General features: G+C 39.0%; 1 protein-coding gene across 1 annotated transcript in view; it reads left to right on the top strand.

Moving 5' to 3' along the window:
* Positions 1 to 17,835, top strand: part of LOC125240212 (lysosomal alpha-mannosidase-like) — a 53,953-nt gene that overhangs the window by 12,732 nt on the left and 23,386 nt on the right. Inside the window, exons 8-19 of the mRNA XM_048148035.1 lie at positions 387 to 520; positions 1,054 to 1,174; positions 1,310 to 1,417; positions 2,521 to 2,623; positions 3,701 to 3,791; positions 4,522 to 4,612; positions 6,681 to 6,798; positions 9,393 to 9,550; positions 11,716 to 11,787; positions 12,853 to 13,017; positions 15,744 to 15,895; positions 17,367 to 17,488. Of these exons, the coding sequence (XP_048003992.1) occupies positions 387 to 520; positions 1,054 to 1,174; positions 1,310 to 1,417; positions 2,521 to 2,623; positions 3,701 to 3,791; positions 4,522 to 4,612; positions 6,681 to 6,798; positions 9,393 to 9,550; positions 11,716 to 11,787; positions 12,853 to 13,017; positions 15,744 to 15,895; positions 17,367 to 17,488 (1,435 nt within the window). The remainder of the gene's footprint in view (positions 1 to 386; positions 521 to 1,053; positions 1,175 to 1,309; positions 1,418 to 2,520; positions 2,624 to 3,700; positions 3,792 to 4,521; positions 4,613 to 6,680; positions 6,799 to 9,392; positions 9,551 to 11,715; positions 11,788 to 12,852; positions 13,018 to 15,743; positions 15,896 to 17,366; positions 17,489 to 17,835) is intronic.

Genomic DNA, 17,835 nt, shown 5'->3' with positions numbered 1-17,835 from the left:
CAAGCACGCTAGTGTGATATCGCGCGTCGGTACGCTCCTTTCAAACTTACAAATAATGAAAAAACGCAGAGACGCGACAAGCTTTATCACAATATCGTGCTTGCCCGCCTGGTCTACAGTAACAATAACCACCATACAAAATTAAAATTTTGAAAAAGCCCCTATATAGTGGACCGATTTTCATGAAACATGGCTAAGAACACTCCCGACTAATTCAGCTTTCAGACAAAAAAAAAACAAAATCTAAATCGGTTCATCCGTTCGGGCGCTACGATGCCACAGACAGACACACACACACAGACAGACACGTCAAACTTATAACACCTCGTCTTTTTTGCGTCGCGGGTTAAAACCAATACGAACTTATCGTATTACATATTTCGCAGGTGAACGACTTTATAGCCCAAATCGAACATCAAGCGAAATACTACGAACACGACAACATTATGGTGACCATGGGCGGAGATTTCACCTACCAGAGCGCTGCCAATTGGTTCATGAGCATGGATAAGCTTATAAAGTTAGTATGAGACTTTTACATTCTTCTCGGTTGTACGGTTTTAACATTCCGCCCACCAAAGTCAATGGAACAAGTAGTAAAAATGCTACGATCCCGATAACATTATGGTGACAATGGGTGGTGATTTTACATATCAGAGCGCTGCTAATTGGTTCATGATCATGGACTAGCTTAAGAAGTATAAGACTTTTACATTCTTTTCGGTGGTATGGTTTTAACATTCCGCCCGTTAAAGTCAAGTACAAAAGTCAACAAGTAGTACGAATATTACGAACAAAACAACATTAAGGTAACAATGGAGGGTAATTTCACTTAAACGTAAACAAACTCATTATGCTATATTGCTAATAATATGAGACTTTTACAATCTTCGCAGTTGTATGAGTTTAACATTCCGCCCACCAAATTTAACGGGACTTGTATTATTAATTGGTTGCAGGCTTAGCCTTGTGAACAATGTTAAGCATGTAAGGTATATTTAATATTTTCTTCATAAAAGAAAAATAAATATACAATAGTTTGTTTTTCTCCAGTCATGTGAACACGCATCCAGCCAACATGTCGGACATAAACATATTCTATTCGACGCCATCTTGTTACCTGAAGGCGCTGTACTTGAATGGAAGGAGGGACAAAGCCATTTATACTGAAAAGGTTAGCTATAGCTACTCAAGTACTTCTCATGTTAGCATTATCACAAGTATGGCAATACTTGTGATAATTCTCAGTTGTATGTATATGGTTTTAAATTTTACATAGTTTATTTTTTTTTGTAATTTTTGCTGTCAGGGCGATCACCTACCATACGGCAGTGACTCAAGCACCTATTGGACAGGATTCTACACTTCTCGACCCAGCATCAAGTACCTGACGAGGAAAACGCACGCTTTTCTTCAGGTTAGTACAATATTTATTACATTAAATAATAGTATATTGTGCAACAAGGGAGGTAAGGGGGATTTTGTCAACCAGTGTTAATAACTCGCGGCAGCCGCAGGCTGGAGTTACATATAATATTTTTCATCACATTTGAGAGAAAACACAGAAAAAAAAAATCATAAGGCAAAATCTTCAATGAATGGCGGTGTTGTACTGCTCGTTGCTACGGCAACGCAGTCAAGCGCAAATCGAAATGGCTGTCACAATTTCCTGCCAGATTGCAAATTATAACGATTTATCTACGTGAAATTTACAAAATAAATGTAAAACACACTGAAATAATGGTAAAACATAAATAAAATGCATTTTTCATAACGTATAATATTTTTTTATAGCTTAATAGTCAAATTTTAGTTGTGAAAAAAAAAATCCTTGGCTGATTGAAACATCCTTTGCCTGGTGCCTGAAGTATTGTACGGATTGTATTAATTTTTAAAACTAAATCCAGTCCCTTGGGAATAGAATAGTACATTATTCTTCAGTACACGTAGACGCAATGAACTTAAACAGCATATGTGATGAAAAAATATTATTGGCTTCTATATTTTCGGTATTTTCCGCTGCTCATGAGAGCCTGGGGTTCGCTTTGGAATCAAATCGCGTGGCGTAGACACTAGTTTTAATAAACCTACACCGTAAAACTTCTTAAAATATGGTATGATAAGCACAATTAATTGTATCGTTGACTTTGGTGGGCGGAATTGTAAAACCATACAACTGTGATGATTGCAATCTCATACTGACAATGTTATTTATATATTCATTTATAAACAAATCTGCAGCACTGGTATGAGAAATCTCTACCTATTGTCGATTGTATAAAATATTTCCGTAAGGCGATTCTTTATTACGAGTAAACAAGAAGAAGGAATGGAAATATTCCAATGTTTTTCATAAGATCCCGTAGCTCAGCTGGTTAAGAGATTGGACGTTCAGTAGTTTTTGAGAAAAATACGGAAAACTACGGAACCCTACACTGAGCGTGGCCCGACACGCTCTTGGCCGGTTTTTCTTTAGTGTATGGTATCTATTTCAGTTTATAAATATAAGTTTGCTTACAGGTAGCGAAGCAGCTGACGGTCCTCGCTCGCATGGGAGATTCGTACGAACTGCATCTGTTGAGACACGCTCTTGGCCTCATGATGCACCATGATGCCATCACAGGTTAGACTCTAACATACACATGCTTGTTTTTGCTCCTTCAACCTAAAGGTTTTCTGGAAGAGACCGCTCTTTACCGTTAAGGTCGCCTGTTGTTCACCTTTATAATAAAATTTATTGCAATATGTGTGTTACTTATGTACATTTCTGAAGTTTCGTTATTCGTATAAGTACATCATAAGGCCTCTTACATCTTGACAGATGATTTAAGCAGCGTCTGAATGCGAGAGACAACGCCTCGTGTGACTATATAGACCTATCCGGGAGCGACAAGCACGTCCGCATTTCGTACACGTAAATTGAGGCCCCACCGCTGAGAAGAGAGTATCGCGACTGTGTCTTTTAAGTACACTACAATTAATAATCTTTTCCCCTCACTAACTCGGAAACACGTGTTTTGTCCTTTAATACTAGCGGGTAAAAACGCATTTTATCCACTAGTGGGTAAAGTAATTTGACCTTGAATAAAGTCAAATTAACTGCTTTAAAATTGATAAAAGTAGGTGAATCCAGTAATTAATATGATTTACCACCTGTGGAACTACTGGAAGCAGTGATAAACGCATTTTTTTGCGTTGTAGTTTCCTCGCTATAGTGAGGGGAAAAGTTTTGTGTTACACTCGGGTGCAAATGTATTTTACTTCTCGTGTGTCAAAAAACTCGCAAGTTCAGGATTCTATTCTCGAACCACTCGCTTCGCTTGTGGTTCAACTATAGAATCCTTTCACTTGCTCGTTTTTCAATTCCACACTCGACGTTAAAATACAACTTTGCCCCCTTGTATAACAAATAATTATTTCTCAAACACGTTACTTATTTCAGTTACTTCAGAAGCGTTATTTGATCCGCTACTTTGACGCTGGCTGTACTAGTGATACGAAATTTATGTATTAACTGCAGTCGACTGTAGGTTATGGGTTCAAGTGTGGTGCTAGGATGGGATAGCAATTTGTCACTGCAATGTTAAAAATTTCATTTTCTCCCAACTCCTTAATAGCCAACAGCGATCTGAAATTTTATAATTGCCATGTGCTCTGCCTACCCCTTTAGGAAATACGTGTGTTTATGTATTATTTTCAGGCACGAGTCAGCAGCATGTGGCGAATGATTTTGTGAAAACTCTGACTGAGGCCTTCGTCGTGTGTATGAAGAAAGTCTCTACATTATTAAGGTGAGCATAAGTAGTATTATTTTTTCATCACACCCGCACTTTAAATGTGCTGTTGCACGCAGGCGGAGCGTGAGTTATAGAAAAATCGTTCTCCTAAGGGGATAATGAAATTTCTTGTACCGCACTGAACTTTTTACATCTATTTACTTACATATTTTTTACATTGCGAGTGTGATGAAAAACATTGTGTGTATCGCGGGGAGTATGAATATTACTAAGTCGAGTCTTTAAATCGCTCCGGCAAGCCGTCGCGATTTAACTTACTCTCGTTAGTAATACTCAACTTCCTCCCCTTGTTGCACAATACACTAATTCTCTTCTTACAAGCTTTTATTCAACTTGCCTTGTTAGTGTGTGAAAACGTAGAAGCTAAATTTGACCCACTTCTCGGTTTCCGATTGAGCTGAAATTTTGCACACATATGTAAATCACGTGACAATGCAATATTATGGTATCATGGAGCTGATCTGATGATGGAGCAGAAAGGTGGTCATAGGAACCCTGTTATGAAACGTCGTGTCCCCATCGAGTAAGAGGTTTTTAGAAACGTCTCGGAGAGCAGTAGATGACTGTTGAAAGAAAGGTACAGTCGGCGATAATAGCTTGTGCCAAAAATGTTTTTTTTTTTTTTGCAAACTTATTCTTTCTACACTTGTCGAAGTGGTGACAATCTGTCCGGCTCATACACTACCACTCTACAAATATCTCATTGAGAAGACAATATTTCCAGCTACCTGACCCCCACGTGGGGCGGGACCCGCCGGTCCAAGAGCAACCAACAGTTCAACACGTGCCATCAAATGAACGTCAGCCAGTGTGTGGTACGTCCTTTAAGTTATTTCTAAATAACCTAACCTTAAGTATTTTATAACCCATATGTTTTAGTGAAAACTTTTAAGGGGGTAGATGTATGTTTACCTATACTTACTCGAATGTTATGTTTTATGTATTCCAGTTTGTTTCTCCAATAAAGAAAAAAAAAAAAAAAAACCACAAAATTAAAATTTTGAAAAAAACCCCCGATTGCGACATAGTAGACCGATTTTCATGAAACATGGCTAAGAACACTCTCGACTAACTCAGCTTTCAGACAAAAAAAACTAAATCTAAATCGGTTTATCCGTTCGGGAGCTACGATGGCACAGACAGACACACACACAGACCGACAGACACGTCAAACTTATAACACCCCTTCGTTTTTGCGTCGGGGGTTTAACTAGCTCTTACCCGCGGCTTCGCTCGCGTTAGAAAGAGACAAAAAGTAGCCTATGTCACTCTCCATCCCTTCAACTATCTTCACATAAAAAATCACGTCAATTCGTCGCTCCGTTTTGCCGTGAAAGACGGACAATAGTATGGATTAACTCTTTCGCTACCAAGAACCCGCGTGGTGAGCACTCGTGAACTTTGCTGAGATTTCGGACAACCTGCTGGTCGGGTTGTGGCCATATACACCCTGTTTTTATTGAATTCCGTTAACTCTAAGTGCGTTTTCACATTATCCGATCCGATATCGGATGTCGGACCGATAGCCAATATATTTGCGCCGCCATCTTTGATTTTTTTCTTTTGAAAACCTTCCGACATCCGATATCGGATCGGATAGTGTGAAAACGGACTAAGGGGAGATTCTTTAGTTGAAATACAATATTTTTCTAAGAAACTAGTCTCTTAACTCTTACGGTTATCGAATTATTAAAAAAAATAATGTAATTACTGAACATGTGTGTGACAGCCTTTACCACTTCCTAATGTTATTTGTTTTTTAACATGTGCCGTCAATTACTTGACACTAACTTGAATATTATTCTTAAGGGTCTCTCACACTAATTAATTAATTTTTTATATAGGTATGAAAATGATGAAAAAAATTTTTTGGCGAATTTAACTAAAAGTGATATACAGGGTGGTTCCTGATAACGAACCTGACGACGTGTCGAATTTAACGGAAAGCAATAAAAAACACGGTGTAGATAACGTCCCCCGACACAAAAACGATGGAGTGTTATAAGTTTGACGTATCTGTCTGTCTGTCTGTGTGTGTGTCTACTATGTCGCGGTCGGGGTTTTTTCAAAATTTTAATTTTGTGGTTATTAAGTATTAACACGCTTTTATTAGGTCGACCTGTTATGTTTAACTATGTAATGGAATTTAAGGTAACTAATTGTCTATTTTAAAACGGAATCATGCAATTATTGTCAACCCGATTTTTTTTTATACTACGTCGATGGCAAATGGTGTCACATGCGCGTTGCCACCCCATTAGAAACCTGTACATTCCCTTTTGCTGTGTTAAGTACACAGGAAAAAACCTGCCAAGAGCGTGTCGGGCCACGCTCAGTGTAGGGTTCCGTAGTTTTCCGTATTTTTCTCAAAAACTACTGAACCTATCAAGTTCAAAACAATTTTCCTAGAAAGTATTTATAAAATTCTACTTTTGTGATTTTTTTCATATTTTTTAAACATATGGTTCAAAAGTTAGAGGGGGGGACGCACTTTTTTTTCCTTTAGGTACGATTATTTCCGAAAATATTAATATTATCAAAAAACGATCTTAGTAAACCCTTATTCCTTTTTTAATACCTATCCAACAATATATCACACGTTGGGGTTGGAATGAAAAAAAATATCAGCCCCCACTTTACATGTAGGGGGGGTACCTTAATAAAACATTTTTTTCCATTTTTTATTTTTGCACTTTGCTGGCGTGATTGATATACATATTGGTACCAAATTTCAGCTTTCTAGTGCTAACAGTTACTGAGATTATCCGCGGACGGACGGACGGACGGACAGACAGACATGGCGAAACTATAAGGGTTCCTAGTTGACTACGGAACCCTAAAAAGGAGTGTACAAGTTCCAAGGAGGGTTCCGATTGTCCCCAGTTCGTCGAGACGCAAAGCAGCCTTCTCCTCCTGGTGTACAACCCACAGAGTGTGAAAACATACCATTATGTCCGTCTACCGGCGATAGCGCTACACTACGTCATCAGAAACGCTTACGGTACGTAACTTTGATAAAGATAAGATAAAGATAATAGTTATTTGTTACAAGGGGGCAAAGTTGTATTTTAACGCCGAGTGTGGAATTGAAAAACGAGCAAGTGAAAGGATTCTATAGTTGAACCACGAGCGAAGCGAGTGGTTCGAGAATAAAATCCTGAACTTGTGAGTTTTTTAACACACGAGAAGTAAAATACATTTGCACCCGAGTGTAACACAAAACTTTTCCCCTCACTATAGCGAGGAAACTACAACGCAAAAAATGCGTTTATCACTGCTTCCAGTAGTTCCATAGGTGGTAAATCATCTTTATTACTAGATTCACCTACTTTTTATCAACTTTAAAGCAGGTAATTTGACTTTATTCAAGGTCAAATTATTTTACCCACTAGTGGATAAAATGCGTTTTTACCCGCTGGTATTAAAGGACAAAACACGTGTTTCCGAGCTAGTGAGGGGAAAAGATAATAGTTATTTATTATACAAGGGGGCAAAGTTGTATTTTAACGCCGAGTGTGGAATTGAAAAACGAGCAAGTGAAAGGATTCTATAGTTGAACCACGAGCGAAGCCAGTGGTTCGAGAATAAAATCCTGAACTTGTGAGTTTTTTAACACACGAGAAGTAAAATACATTTGCACCCGAGTGTAACACAAAACTTTTCCCCTCACTATAGCGAGGAAACTACAACGCAAAAAATGCGTTTATCACTGCTTCCAGTAGTTCCACAGGTGGTAAATCATCTTTATTACTAGATTCACCTACTTTTATCAATTTTAAAGCAGTTAATTTGGCTTTATTCAAGGTCAAATTACTTTACCCACTAGTGGATAAAATGCGTTTTTACCCGCTGGTATTAAAGGACAAAACACGTGTTTCCGAGCTAGTGAGGGGAAAAATCATTTATTGTATAAACCATTACACATTGCAAGAAATAACTTACTCTCCATTTAAAGCACTAAATACTGATTACACCTAAAACAACATGTTACACAAAGAAAAACACAAAATTAAAATTTTGGAAAAACCCCCGACCGCGACATAGTACACCGATTTTCATGAAACATGGCTAAGAACACTTTCGACTAAGCTTTCAGACAAAAAAAAAACTAAATTTAAATCGGTTCATCCATTCGGGAGCTACGATGCCATAGACAGACACACACACAGACAGACAGACAGACAGACAGACAGACACGTCAAACTTATAACACCCCGTCGTTTTTGCGTCGGGGGTTAAAAAATAGATGGTGATGGATTGTAAAATAAACATGGGCGCCTGTGAAGTGGCAGCAAAAGGACGCTACTCAGCGTAATACTATGATATGAACACCACAGCGCTGGTCTTCCGTAGCTCCCCGGGCTGAGGAGTAGCTTTAGAACTATTACCTAGGTCCTATTGTCTGCTCTTCGATACAATTCAAACCAAGCAGCCGTCTTATTTATATAATAAACTCTTATGGTTTTCAAAAAGTAGTATTCATCACCAAATGCGAGCTTCCAGAGCGATAGTATTACAGGTTCCCCAACATCGATCTGCCGCTTTCAAGGGGAGTTTTCGGTACCGCGCAACTAAATGTTGGAATAACATACCACCACCAATTCGTATGTTAAAAAATAAAGCAAATTTCAAAATAAAATACAAAAATTAACTTTTTAATAAACAAAAACAGCAAGGTTGAACCGAATTTACCCTTAACTCTCTCTCTTTGTCTCCATCTCTGGTCACTAATACGTATTTAATCAATTAATCACTTACATCTGTCCAATAATATATGCCTTAAAATAAAGCCTAAACGCACAGAAACACTCTTTCAACACCTATCTATAACACACACACACACACACACACACACACACACACACACACACACGCACACACACACACACACACTGCACACAACTAGCACGTTAGTTTTTCTTGTATAAACTGTTCGCAAAAGCGTTGCACATTTTATATTAAGGTACTGGCAGAATACCAGCGATGTGGCTTGCCGCATCACGACGCTGAGTCAGCGCCTTTTCTCTGCCACGATGCATGGCATAGGTATTAGTTAAAATAATGTTACTAGTTAAGTTTGCATGTAACTCTTTTACTGTTTTTTGTTTTTTTTTTTTTTTTTTTGGATGTTAAATTGTCAATGCCATGTATGTTGTGGGTATGAATAAAGAATATATCTATCTATCTATCTAGGTAATTACAATAGTTATTTTCTCTTCACTAGCTCGGAAACACGTGTTTTGGACTTTAATACCAGCGGGTAAAAATGCATTTTATCCACTAGTGGGTAAAGTAATTTGATTTTTTTTCTGCTACGACGCACGATTTTGGAGCTACAGCTATTTAAATTTTCGTAGAAAAAGTTAGTTTAGTCGCGCAAACTTTTTATTAGGTAAATTCAATGCATGTTCGAGAAAAGCACCATACCTCGGCATAAAAACGGATTCCCAGCCGTATCCCTGTCGGGTACCCACTTGGCCGGAAATCTTCATTTTCCCGGCCTCTGCACTGCACTAATGTACTATTTTAACACAAATGCAATGTACTTATATACATTTTTTTTCCATATTTATATTTTATATATATTGTTCTTAGACGAAGAGTTGGAGTACCAGCTCAACCCACTGTCTCCAGGGGTCAGCAACCTTCCGGGTCGCACCGCCACCACCAATCACGAGCTGATATTCGAAGCGGAGAACGTTCCACCTCTTGGCTACTCATCGTTCTACGTCACAGCTATCAAGGACCCACTGGTATTTATTCTAAACTATAGTCCATTGATTTTAGGATTTAGCGATGACCAAGCAGACAAGATGACTTAATCTTCGAAGCGGAAAAGTTCTCTTCGCTACTCACGAGTATATCCTGCTACGTTACAGCCAGAATACATTGGTATTTATCTTTACACTAGTCTAGGTCTTCAAGAGTTGGAGTACCAGCTCAACCCACTGTCTCCAGGGGTCAGCAACCTTCCGGGTCGCACCGCCACCACCAACCACGAGCTGATTTTCGAAGCGGAGAAGGTTCCACCACTTGGCTACTCATCGTTCTACGTCACAGCTATTAAGGATCCACTGGTATTTATTCTAAACTATAGTCCATTGATTTTAAGGATTTAGCGATGACCAAGCAGACAAGATGACTTAATCTTCGAAGCGGAAAAAGTTCTCTTCGCTACTCACGAGTATATCCTGCTACGTTACAGCCAGAATACATTGGTATTTATCTTTACACTAGTCTAGGTCTTCAGGAGTTGGAGTACCAGCTGAGTCCACTGTCTCCAGGGGTCAGCAACCTTCCGGGTCGCACCGCCACCACCAATCACGAGCTGATATTCGAAGCGGAGAACGTTCCACCTCTTGGCTACTCATCGTTCTACGTCACAGCTATTAAGGATCCGCTGGTATTTATTCTAAACTACACCGTGTTTTTTTTGTTTTCCGTTAAATTCGACTCGTAATGTATGGGATATCGGTCCTACATCCGATATCGGATCGGATAATGTGAAAACGCACTTAGGCTTGTGGTCTTTCTACACCCACGGGAGAAGGATGGTGAAATTCTAACCCTATACCACACAGGGTCAAACTAAGACTTTAGGTCAAAAACCTACCCAACTTCCGGGATCCCATTTCTATATAAAATTTACAAGCGGTTGTCAATGTCTAATATGACAAGTTGGAAAGAGACTTCCGCTTGTAACCTTGTAGTTTTCCGTTTTGAGAAATGGACCCCTGGTGGCATAAAAAACTTGATATTTGGCATCAAAGTAGACTTATTATGTACACCGTGGAGGGAAAAATCTGAAAACTGAAAATTTTTTTAAGATACTATTTATCTATTTTCACCACACCAACTGATAAAAAAGGCTCTCTTTGTTATTCGAAAACAGATAGCAAAATTGCATTTTATCCACAAGAGTTCAAAATAGTTTCATACAAATTTTAACTTGATGTCTTAAGATGGCTGGTAGAATTTCGTCACTACTTTGAAAAAATCTCGTATCTCACGCTGCTCCTCAAAGTTAAAACGCAGTAAGTCTATATGCATTCCATACATACTTACTACAAATTTATTTTCATTGACAGACGAAGATACAAGTTTTTTTTAAAGTAGATTTACTTATAAATGATGATTTTGAATGATAAATATTGAATAAATCGATGATGCTATAAAGTGACAAGCCTCTGGTTCCTGCTAAGGAGAAGCGATATATACCCAGAATGTTGCGAGAGGCCATTGAGATCAAAAAATATCCAAACTTTAATAGAGAGGATGGCTTTACTTTACCACCGGCTTGGGATCCAGTAGTACATCTGATAATGGAACAAGCACGACGAAGGCTGTGAGGCATTTGTGTTGTATGGTGTTGGACATTTGCAGTTTGTTCTTTGTCAATTTTGTGTAGATTAATTGGTTAATTATTTTTTAACATAATAATGGTAAATTTTTTGAATATTGTATAACTAGCTTTATTAATAGTGTGTGAACCTGCCTTAGAAATCTATATTATTTGTGGTCATGGTTCGTTAATATTTCTTGTATGTGGGTAGCTTTTGCACATTTTAATTTTTCCTCAGTCACCCGTTGACCACAAACGCTGTAAAGAGTTCGAAACGTCGGGATGTATTTTAAATTCATTATACGCGATTTAATCCGTTTCCATAGTTTTATTTCATAAATCGATGAGTTTAATTTAGTTTGATTATTTAGACTTAATATTTGTTCGTGTTGGTGTGGTGGAAATTGTTGTGTTTCATTCGGTGGCAAAGTTTGTTTAACCTTCGTGCCTTGGAACCCTCGTAACGCTCAAGATTCCACTTTTTGAACCACTCGCTACGCTCGCGGTTCAATATTGGAATCTTTCACTTGCTTCGGTATCAACATTTGTAAAACAAATAACTATTTTTTTTTTCAGGGCGATTTGGACTACATGAAGAATAAGAAGTTAGACCCCGATGCCGAGTTATTCACGCAAATATCTAATGAGGTGAAATATTTTTAACCCCCGACGCAAAAACGACGGGGTGTTATAAGTTTGACGTGTCTGTCTGTCTGTCTGTGTGTGTGTGTCTGTCTGTGGCATCGAGCTCCCGAATGGATGAACCGATTTTCATTTAGTTTTTTTTGTCTGAAAGCTGAGTTAGTCGGGTGTTCTTAGTCATGTTTCATGAAAATCGGTCCACTAGGTCGCGGTCGGGGGTTTTTTCAAAATTTTAATTTTGTGGTTAGGTTATTAACCTTTTCACCGCTAAAGACTTGATTAAATCAAGAATAAGATAAATCAGTACTAAATTTTTCGTATCCACGCCACAAGGTAGGTTATATATTATGGATTGTTTATGTGAAATTCTTCCTTACTATTCATCGGAAAATTAGCGCTTTTCATGCGTTTGTTTTTCGCGTTAGTAAACGTAAAATATTTATATTTATTTCAAATAATTTACACGGCATCACAGCTTAAGCCAATACACCGAATAATTAAACTAATTACAACTATAATTACATTAATTACAGAATATGTATTATACTAGTAATGTTACATGCACGTGCTGGGAAGCCTATAGTCCATAATACGGTCGTCAATTTCGCCGCCCGCGCGGCGGCCCACGTACTTAGCTCTCGTACGAGGTCGGTCTAATGTTCGCAGACAGATCGCAGGTGTCAGGGTTTCGAATCCCGGCCAGAAATTAAGTTTTTTTTTGTATTTATAAGTTTTTTTTATCTACAGACGTGATATAATAAATTAGAACCGAGCGAAGCTCGGTCGCCCAGATATTGAAATAGGTACATATCGTCACTACTTTTAAAAAATCTCGTATCTCACGCTGTTCCTCAAAGTTAAAACGCAGTAAGTATATGCATTCCATACATACTTACTACAATTTTCTTTTCATTGACAGACGAAGATACAAGTTTTTTTAAAAGTAGTGACGATATCTACATATATACCGTATATACGCCACAGTAGCGAATGCGTCACGGTCAAACTTGTGGTAAGGTTGAAGTTATCTCATGTGCACTAATAAGTATTTTTTTTTTTATTTACCAACAGTATCTAAAAGTGACCGTGAACAAGGAGACGGGCCTGCTTGAGTCCATATATCACGTGAGCGGCGCGAAGGTGCTCATCACACAGAATTTCTTCTACTACGGACAAACCAGGGGCAGTTTACAGTCGGGGGCGTACAGCTTCAGGCCTGACCAGCGCCCAGTCCCTGTAAGTATGATAAGATAAGATAACATAAGATAAGATAAGAAGTTGTTCAACTACGGGCAGACCACGGAGATTTCCAGTCGGGTATAGCTTCAGGCCTGACCAGCGGCCAGTCCCTGTGAGTAAGATAAGATAAGATACAATAAGATAAGATCATATAAGATAAGTTAAGATAATATAATATAAGATAATAAGAACTGCTTCTACTACGGACAGACCAGGGGGAGTTTACAGTCGGGGGCGTATAGCTTCAGGCCTGTCCAGCGGCCAGTCCCTGTAAGTATGATAAAATAAGATAAGATAAGTTAAGATAGTACATATATATCTCTCCCGGCCGTATCCGACCATGGTGACTGTTTTCAACTCCTTTGTTATTTATGTTGATGTGCTCGCATGTGGCTCACGTAGCCGAGTTTATTTGCGAAAACCCGTGCACACGATAGTCCATACTAATATTATAAATGGGAAAGTGTGTGTGTCTGTTTGTTTGTCCGTCTTTCACGGCAAAACGGAGCGACGAATCGACGTGATTTTTTAGGTGGAGATAGTTCAAGGAATGGAGAGTGACATAGGCTACTTTTTGTCTCTTTCTAACGCGAGCGAAGCCGCGGGAAAAAGCTAGTATAATATAAGATAATAAGAACTGCTTCTATTACTACGGACAGACCAGGGGCAGTTTGCAGTCGGGGGCATTTAGTTTCAGGCCTGACTAGCGCCCGGTAAGATAAGATAAAAAATCCATACTTATTAATATTATAAATGGGAAAGCGTGTGTGTCTGTTTATTTGTCCGTCTTTCACGGCAAAACGGAGCGACGATTTGACGTTATTTTTTAAGTGGAGATAGTTGAAGGGATGGAGAGTGACTTAGGTTACTTTTTGTCTCTCTCTAACCCCCCACTTCTCTAAAATGGGAGGTGGAAGTTTATATGGAGCAGTCTGCAATTTTAGAATTAAGCGAGCGAAGTCGCTGGTAATAGCTAATAATTATTAACCCCCGACGCAAAAACGACGGGGTGTTATAAGTTTGACGTGTCTGTCTGTCTGTTTGTCTGTCTGTGTGTGTGTCTGTCTGTGATATCGTAGCTTCCGAACGGATGAACCGATTTAGATTTAAGTTTTTTTTTGTCTGAAAGCTGAGTTAGTCGGGAGTGTTCTTAGCCATGTTTCATGAAAATCGGTCTACTATGTCGCGGTCGGGGGTTTTTTCAAAATTTTAATTTTGTGGTTAGGTTATATATCGTACTAACTTTTGTCCGCGGCTTCGCTCGCGTTAGAAAGAGACAAAAAGTAGCCTATGTCACTCTCCATCTCTTCAACTAACTTTACTTAAAAAATCACGACAATTCGTCGGTCCGTTTTGACGTGAAGGACAGACAAACATACAGACACACACACTTTCCCATTTATAATATTGGGTTGGTAAGAAAGTAATGAGCGAATCATAACCAATATTGTAATTTTTATTTAATTTATTATTTTAATCATTTATCAAAAATATAACGGCCTTCGTTATCTACTACTTGTCTCCATCGTTCTGGTAAAGAATGAATAGCATCGGCGAAGAAGTTCTTAGGTTTAGATTCAAAAAACTCAGCTATGTACTGTCGTAGATGGGCTTGATCATCGAACTTTTTTTCATTCAAGGCATTGCTTAGCGATCTAAACAATGCGTAATCCGTAGGTGCCAAGTCTGGAGAGTACGGTGGATGAGGTATCACTTTCCAACCTAGCTCCAATAGCTTTAGCCGAGTCACTTTTGCAATGTGTGGGCGAGCATTGTCGTGTAAGAAAAAAACTTTAGCATGCTGTGGACGATTCTGACAGATTTTTTGGTTTAAATTTTCAAGCTGATTATACAGTATACTGATGCGGTAACAGTCATTCCACTTGGTAGGAGTTCCCAGTGAATAATACCATGAATATCTCACCAAACGGACAGCATAACTTTTTTCGGGTGAGGCTCTGTTTTTAGTGCCTCTATTCCTTTTTCGTTTGGAGCTAGCCACTGACGTTTGCGTGTGTGATTTATATATAAGACCCATTTTTCATCTCCAGTAATAAGATGGTCCCACCAGTTGAATGTGCGGCGAAAAGCGAAAATATCGGCACGGCGGTTTAGTTGATCTCTATCAAGTTCGTGCGGTATCCAAACACTGTATTTGTAGTTTTTTCCCAACTCGTGTAAATGTGTTTCTATGGTGACATGAGAGCAGCCTAACTCGGTAGCAAGAGTACGACTCGTTAGCCTCGGATCTCCTTCAATTAAGGTTTTTAATTTGGCTACATCAATCTTCACCGGTCGACCAGACTTAGGTTGATCTGATAATGAAAAGTCGCCACTACGAAACCGCTGAAACCATCGTTTCGCCGTGGCCTCAGACACAACTTCAGGAGCAACACGCTGACATATATTACGCACTGCTTCGGCGGCTGAATGGCCAGACTGAAATTCATATAGTAAGCAATGCCTTACATGCACTTTTAATTCGTCCATTTTCTTCCTTATATTAGCGCGGCGACAGCTAGTGAATGACTGACGAGAAACTGTGCGACTCGCCCTTTTTATACTTTCGACCATAGAAGATTCTATAACTCTCTCAAAAATTTTATGTGGAATTCAATCGATCGCTCATTACTTTCTTACCAACCCAATATTAGTATGGATATTATATTGCCCCTGTTTCTATTGTTCCAGCGAAGATATAAACTAGTTGTTCTATTCCCCAGATCTCAGAAAAGGCTTCATACAACGCGAATCGCGGTCCACTGGTCAAGGAGATCCACCAACGCTTCTCCAGCTGGGCTTCACAGACCCTGCGACTATATCGTGGAGAGGATTATCTTGAGTTGGACTGGGTTGTTGGCCCAATTCCTATTGGGTACGTTTTCAAGGCCATACAATCCATTATAGAATCCGTTCTCTGAAATCTGGTAAGATGGCCAGAAGGCCACTACCCCTACAATAGGCCAATATACTTAACGTGACTGTTCTTTAGAATTTTTTAGGTCCTAAAATAAGCCAATCCAATGAAATAGTCTTTTAGACTGTATCGTGATCTTCCCTCAGAGATAGATAAGTAAGACCAATTCCCATCGGAAACGTTTTTCAGGCCAAACTACAGCTGCATCCATGTCAAAAATGCATAATAGGCTCCTAGTCAAATCAGCTTCTTTTTAAGAACTGTCAAAACGAATTTGAACGACTTGCCAATATGGAATTTATATGAAATTGAATTGAGTGACGTCACGGTCAACTCAGTTACTTTATATATTTCTACCTGAGTTATTAAATAGAAATTGGATTTAAAAATAACTTCGGTCCATGTTTTTCTTATAATGAACTGATGCTTTATTTCGTGCATGGTATAATAGTTATTTGTTATACAAGGGGGCAAAGTTGTATTTTAACGCCGAGTGTGGAATTGAAAAACGAGCAAGTGAAAGGATTCTAGAGTTGAACCACGAGCGAAGCGAGTGGTTCGAAAACAGAATCCTGAACTTGCGAGTTTTTTAGCACACGAGAAGTAAAATACATTTGCACCCGAGTTGAACACAAAACTTTTCCCCTCACTGGTAGCGAGGAAACTTCAACGCAAAAAATGCGTTTATCATACTGCTTCGAGTAGTTCCACAGGTCGTAAATCATCTTTATTACTAGATTCACCTACTTTTATCAATTTTAAAGCAGCTAATTTGACTTTATATTCAAGATCAAATTACTTTACCCACTAGTGGATAAAATACGTTTTTACCCGCTGGTATTAAAGGACAAAACACGTGTTTCCGAGCTAGTGAGGGGAAAAATATTTTTCACCACACCAACTGGTAAAGGCTTTCTTTGCTATTCGAAAACAGATTGCAAAATTGCATTTTATCCACAAGGGGGCAAAGTAATTTCATACAAACTTTGACTCGATGTCTTAATCTTGCTGCTAGATTTTACCTATAAATGATGATTTTGAATCATAAATATTGAATAAATTGATGGATTTCATTTATTTTGATGTTTTATAGTCAGTATTTTGTTCGTGTTGGTGTGGTGAAAAATTTTGTGTTTCACTCGGTGGCAAAGTTTGTTTAACCTTCGTGCCTTGATACCCTCGCAACGCTCAAGATTCCACTTTTTGAACCACTCGCTACGCTCGCGGTTCAATATTGGAATCTTTCGCTTGCTCGGGTATCAATATCGGCACGTGCGGTTAAACAACTACTTTGCCCCCTTGTAAAACAAATAACTATATTTTAACTTAAGTCAAGTTCCCTATTGTTTTCATCATTGCATGTCTTCTTGCAATTGAGACAGTAGGTCATATAGCTTCAGCCAGCTCAAGTTACAACTCTTGTTTACAGCACAGACCTGGGGAAGGAAGTGGTATCGATATTCAAAAGCAACATCAGCAACCGAGGGGAGTTCTACACTGACTCCAATATGAGACAGATGATGAAGAGGACCTGCTGGAACGAGTCTGCTGGTATTTATAACGTTTCCTCACAGACCAGGTGTTGCAGCACAGTATAATAAAGAGTACTATCGTACGGTATGGGGGCTAGAGTTGTGCCTGCTCGTTCACTGAAAAGATCGCTCCCAACTAGTACGATCTCCGAAGTTTACTAGCTCGTTCTTTTAGTACATTTAGGACAGTAGTACACCGAGAGAGCGAGAGACAAATTGTGGATTGGCGTAAGTAACGTTCGCTCGTACTAGCCGAGAGCTGATCGGACGTTTTTGCGCGCTCTCGGTCCGAGTCAGTCGGTTATATTTCGGTTGCGGTCGGATCACACGGATCGCTTTGCTGTCATTGTCACTTCTCTCCTTTCG

The sequence above is a fragment of the Leguminivora glycinivorella genome, chromosome 27 (genome assembly GCF_023078275.1).
Source record: "Leguminivora glycinivorella isolate SPB_JAAS2020 chromosome 27, LegGlyc_1.1, whole genome shotgun sequence".
NCBI classification, from domain to species: Eukaryota; Metazoa; Arthropoda; class Insecta; order Lepidoptera; family Tortricidae; genus Leguminivora; species Leguminivora glycinivorella.
Note: the sequence above shows the minus strand (reverse complement) of the source record. Positions and strands in the feature narration are given on the sequence as shown.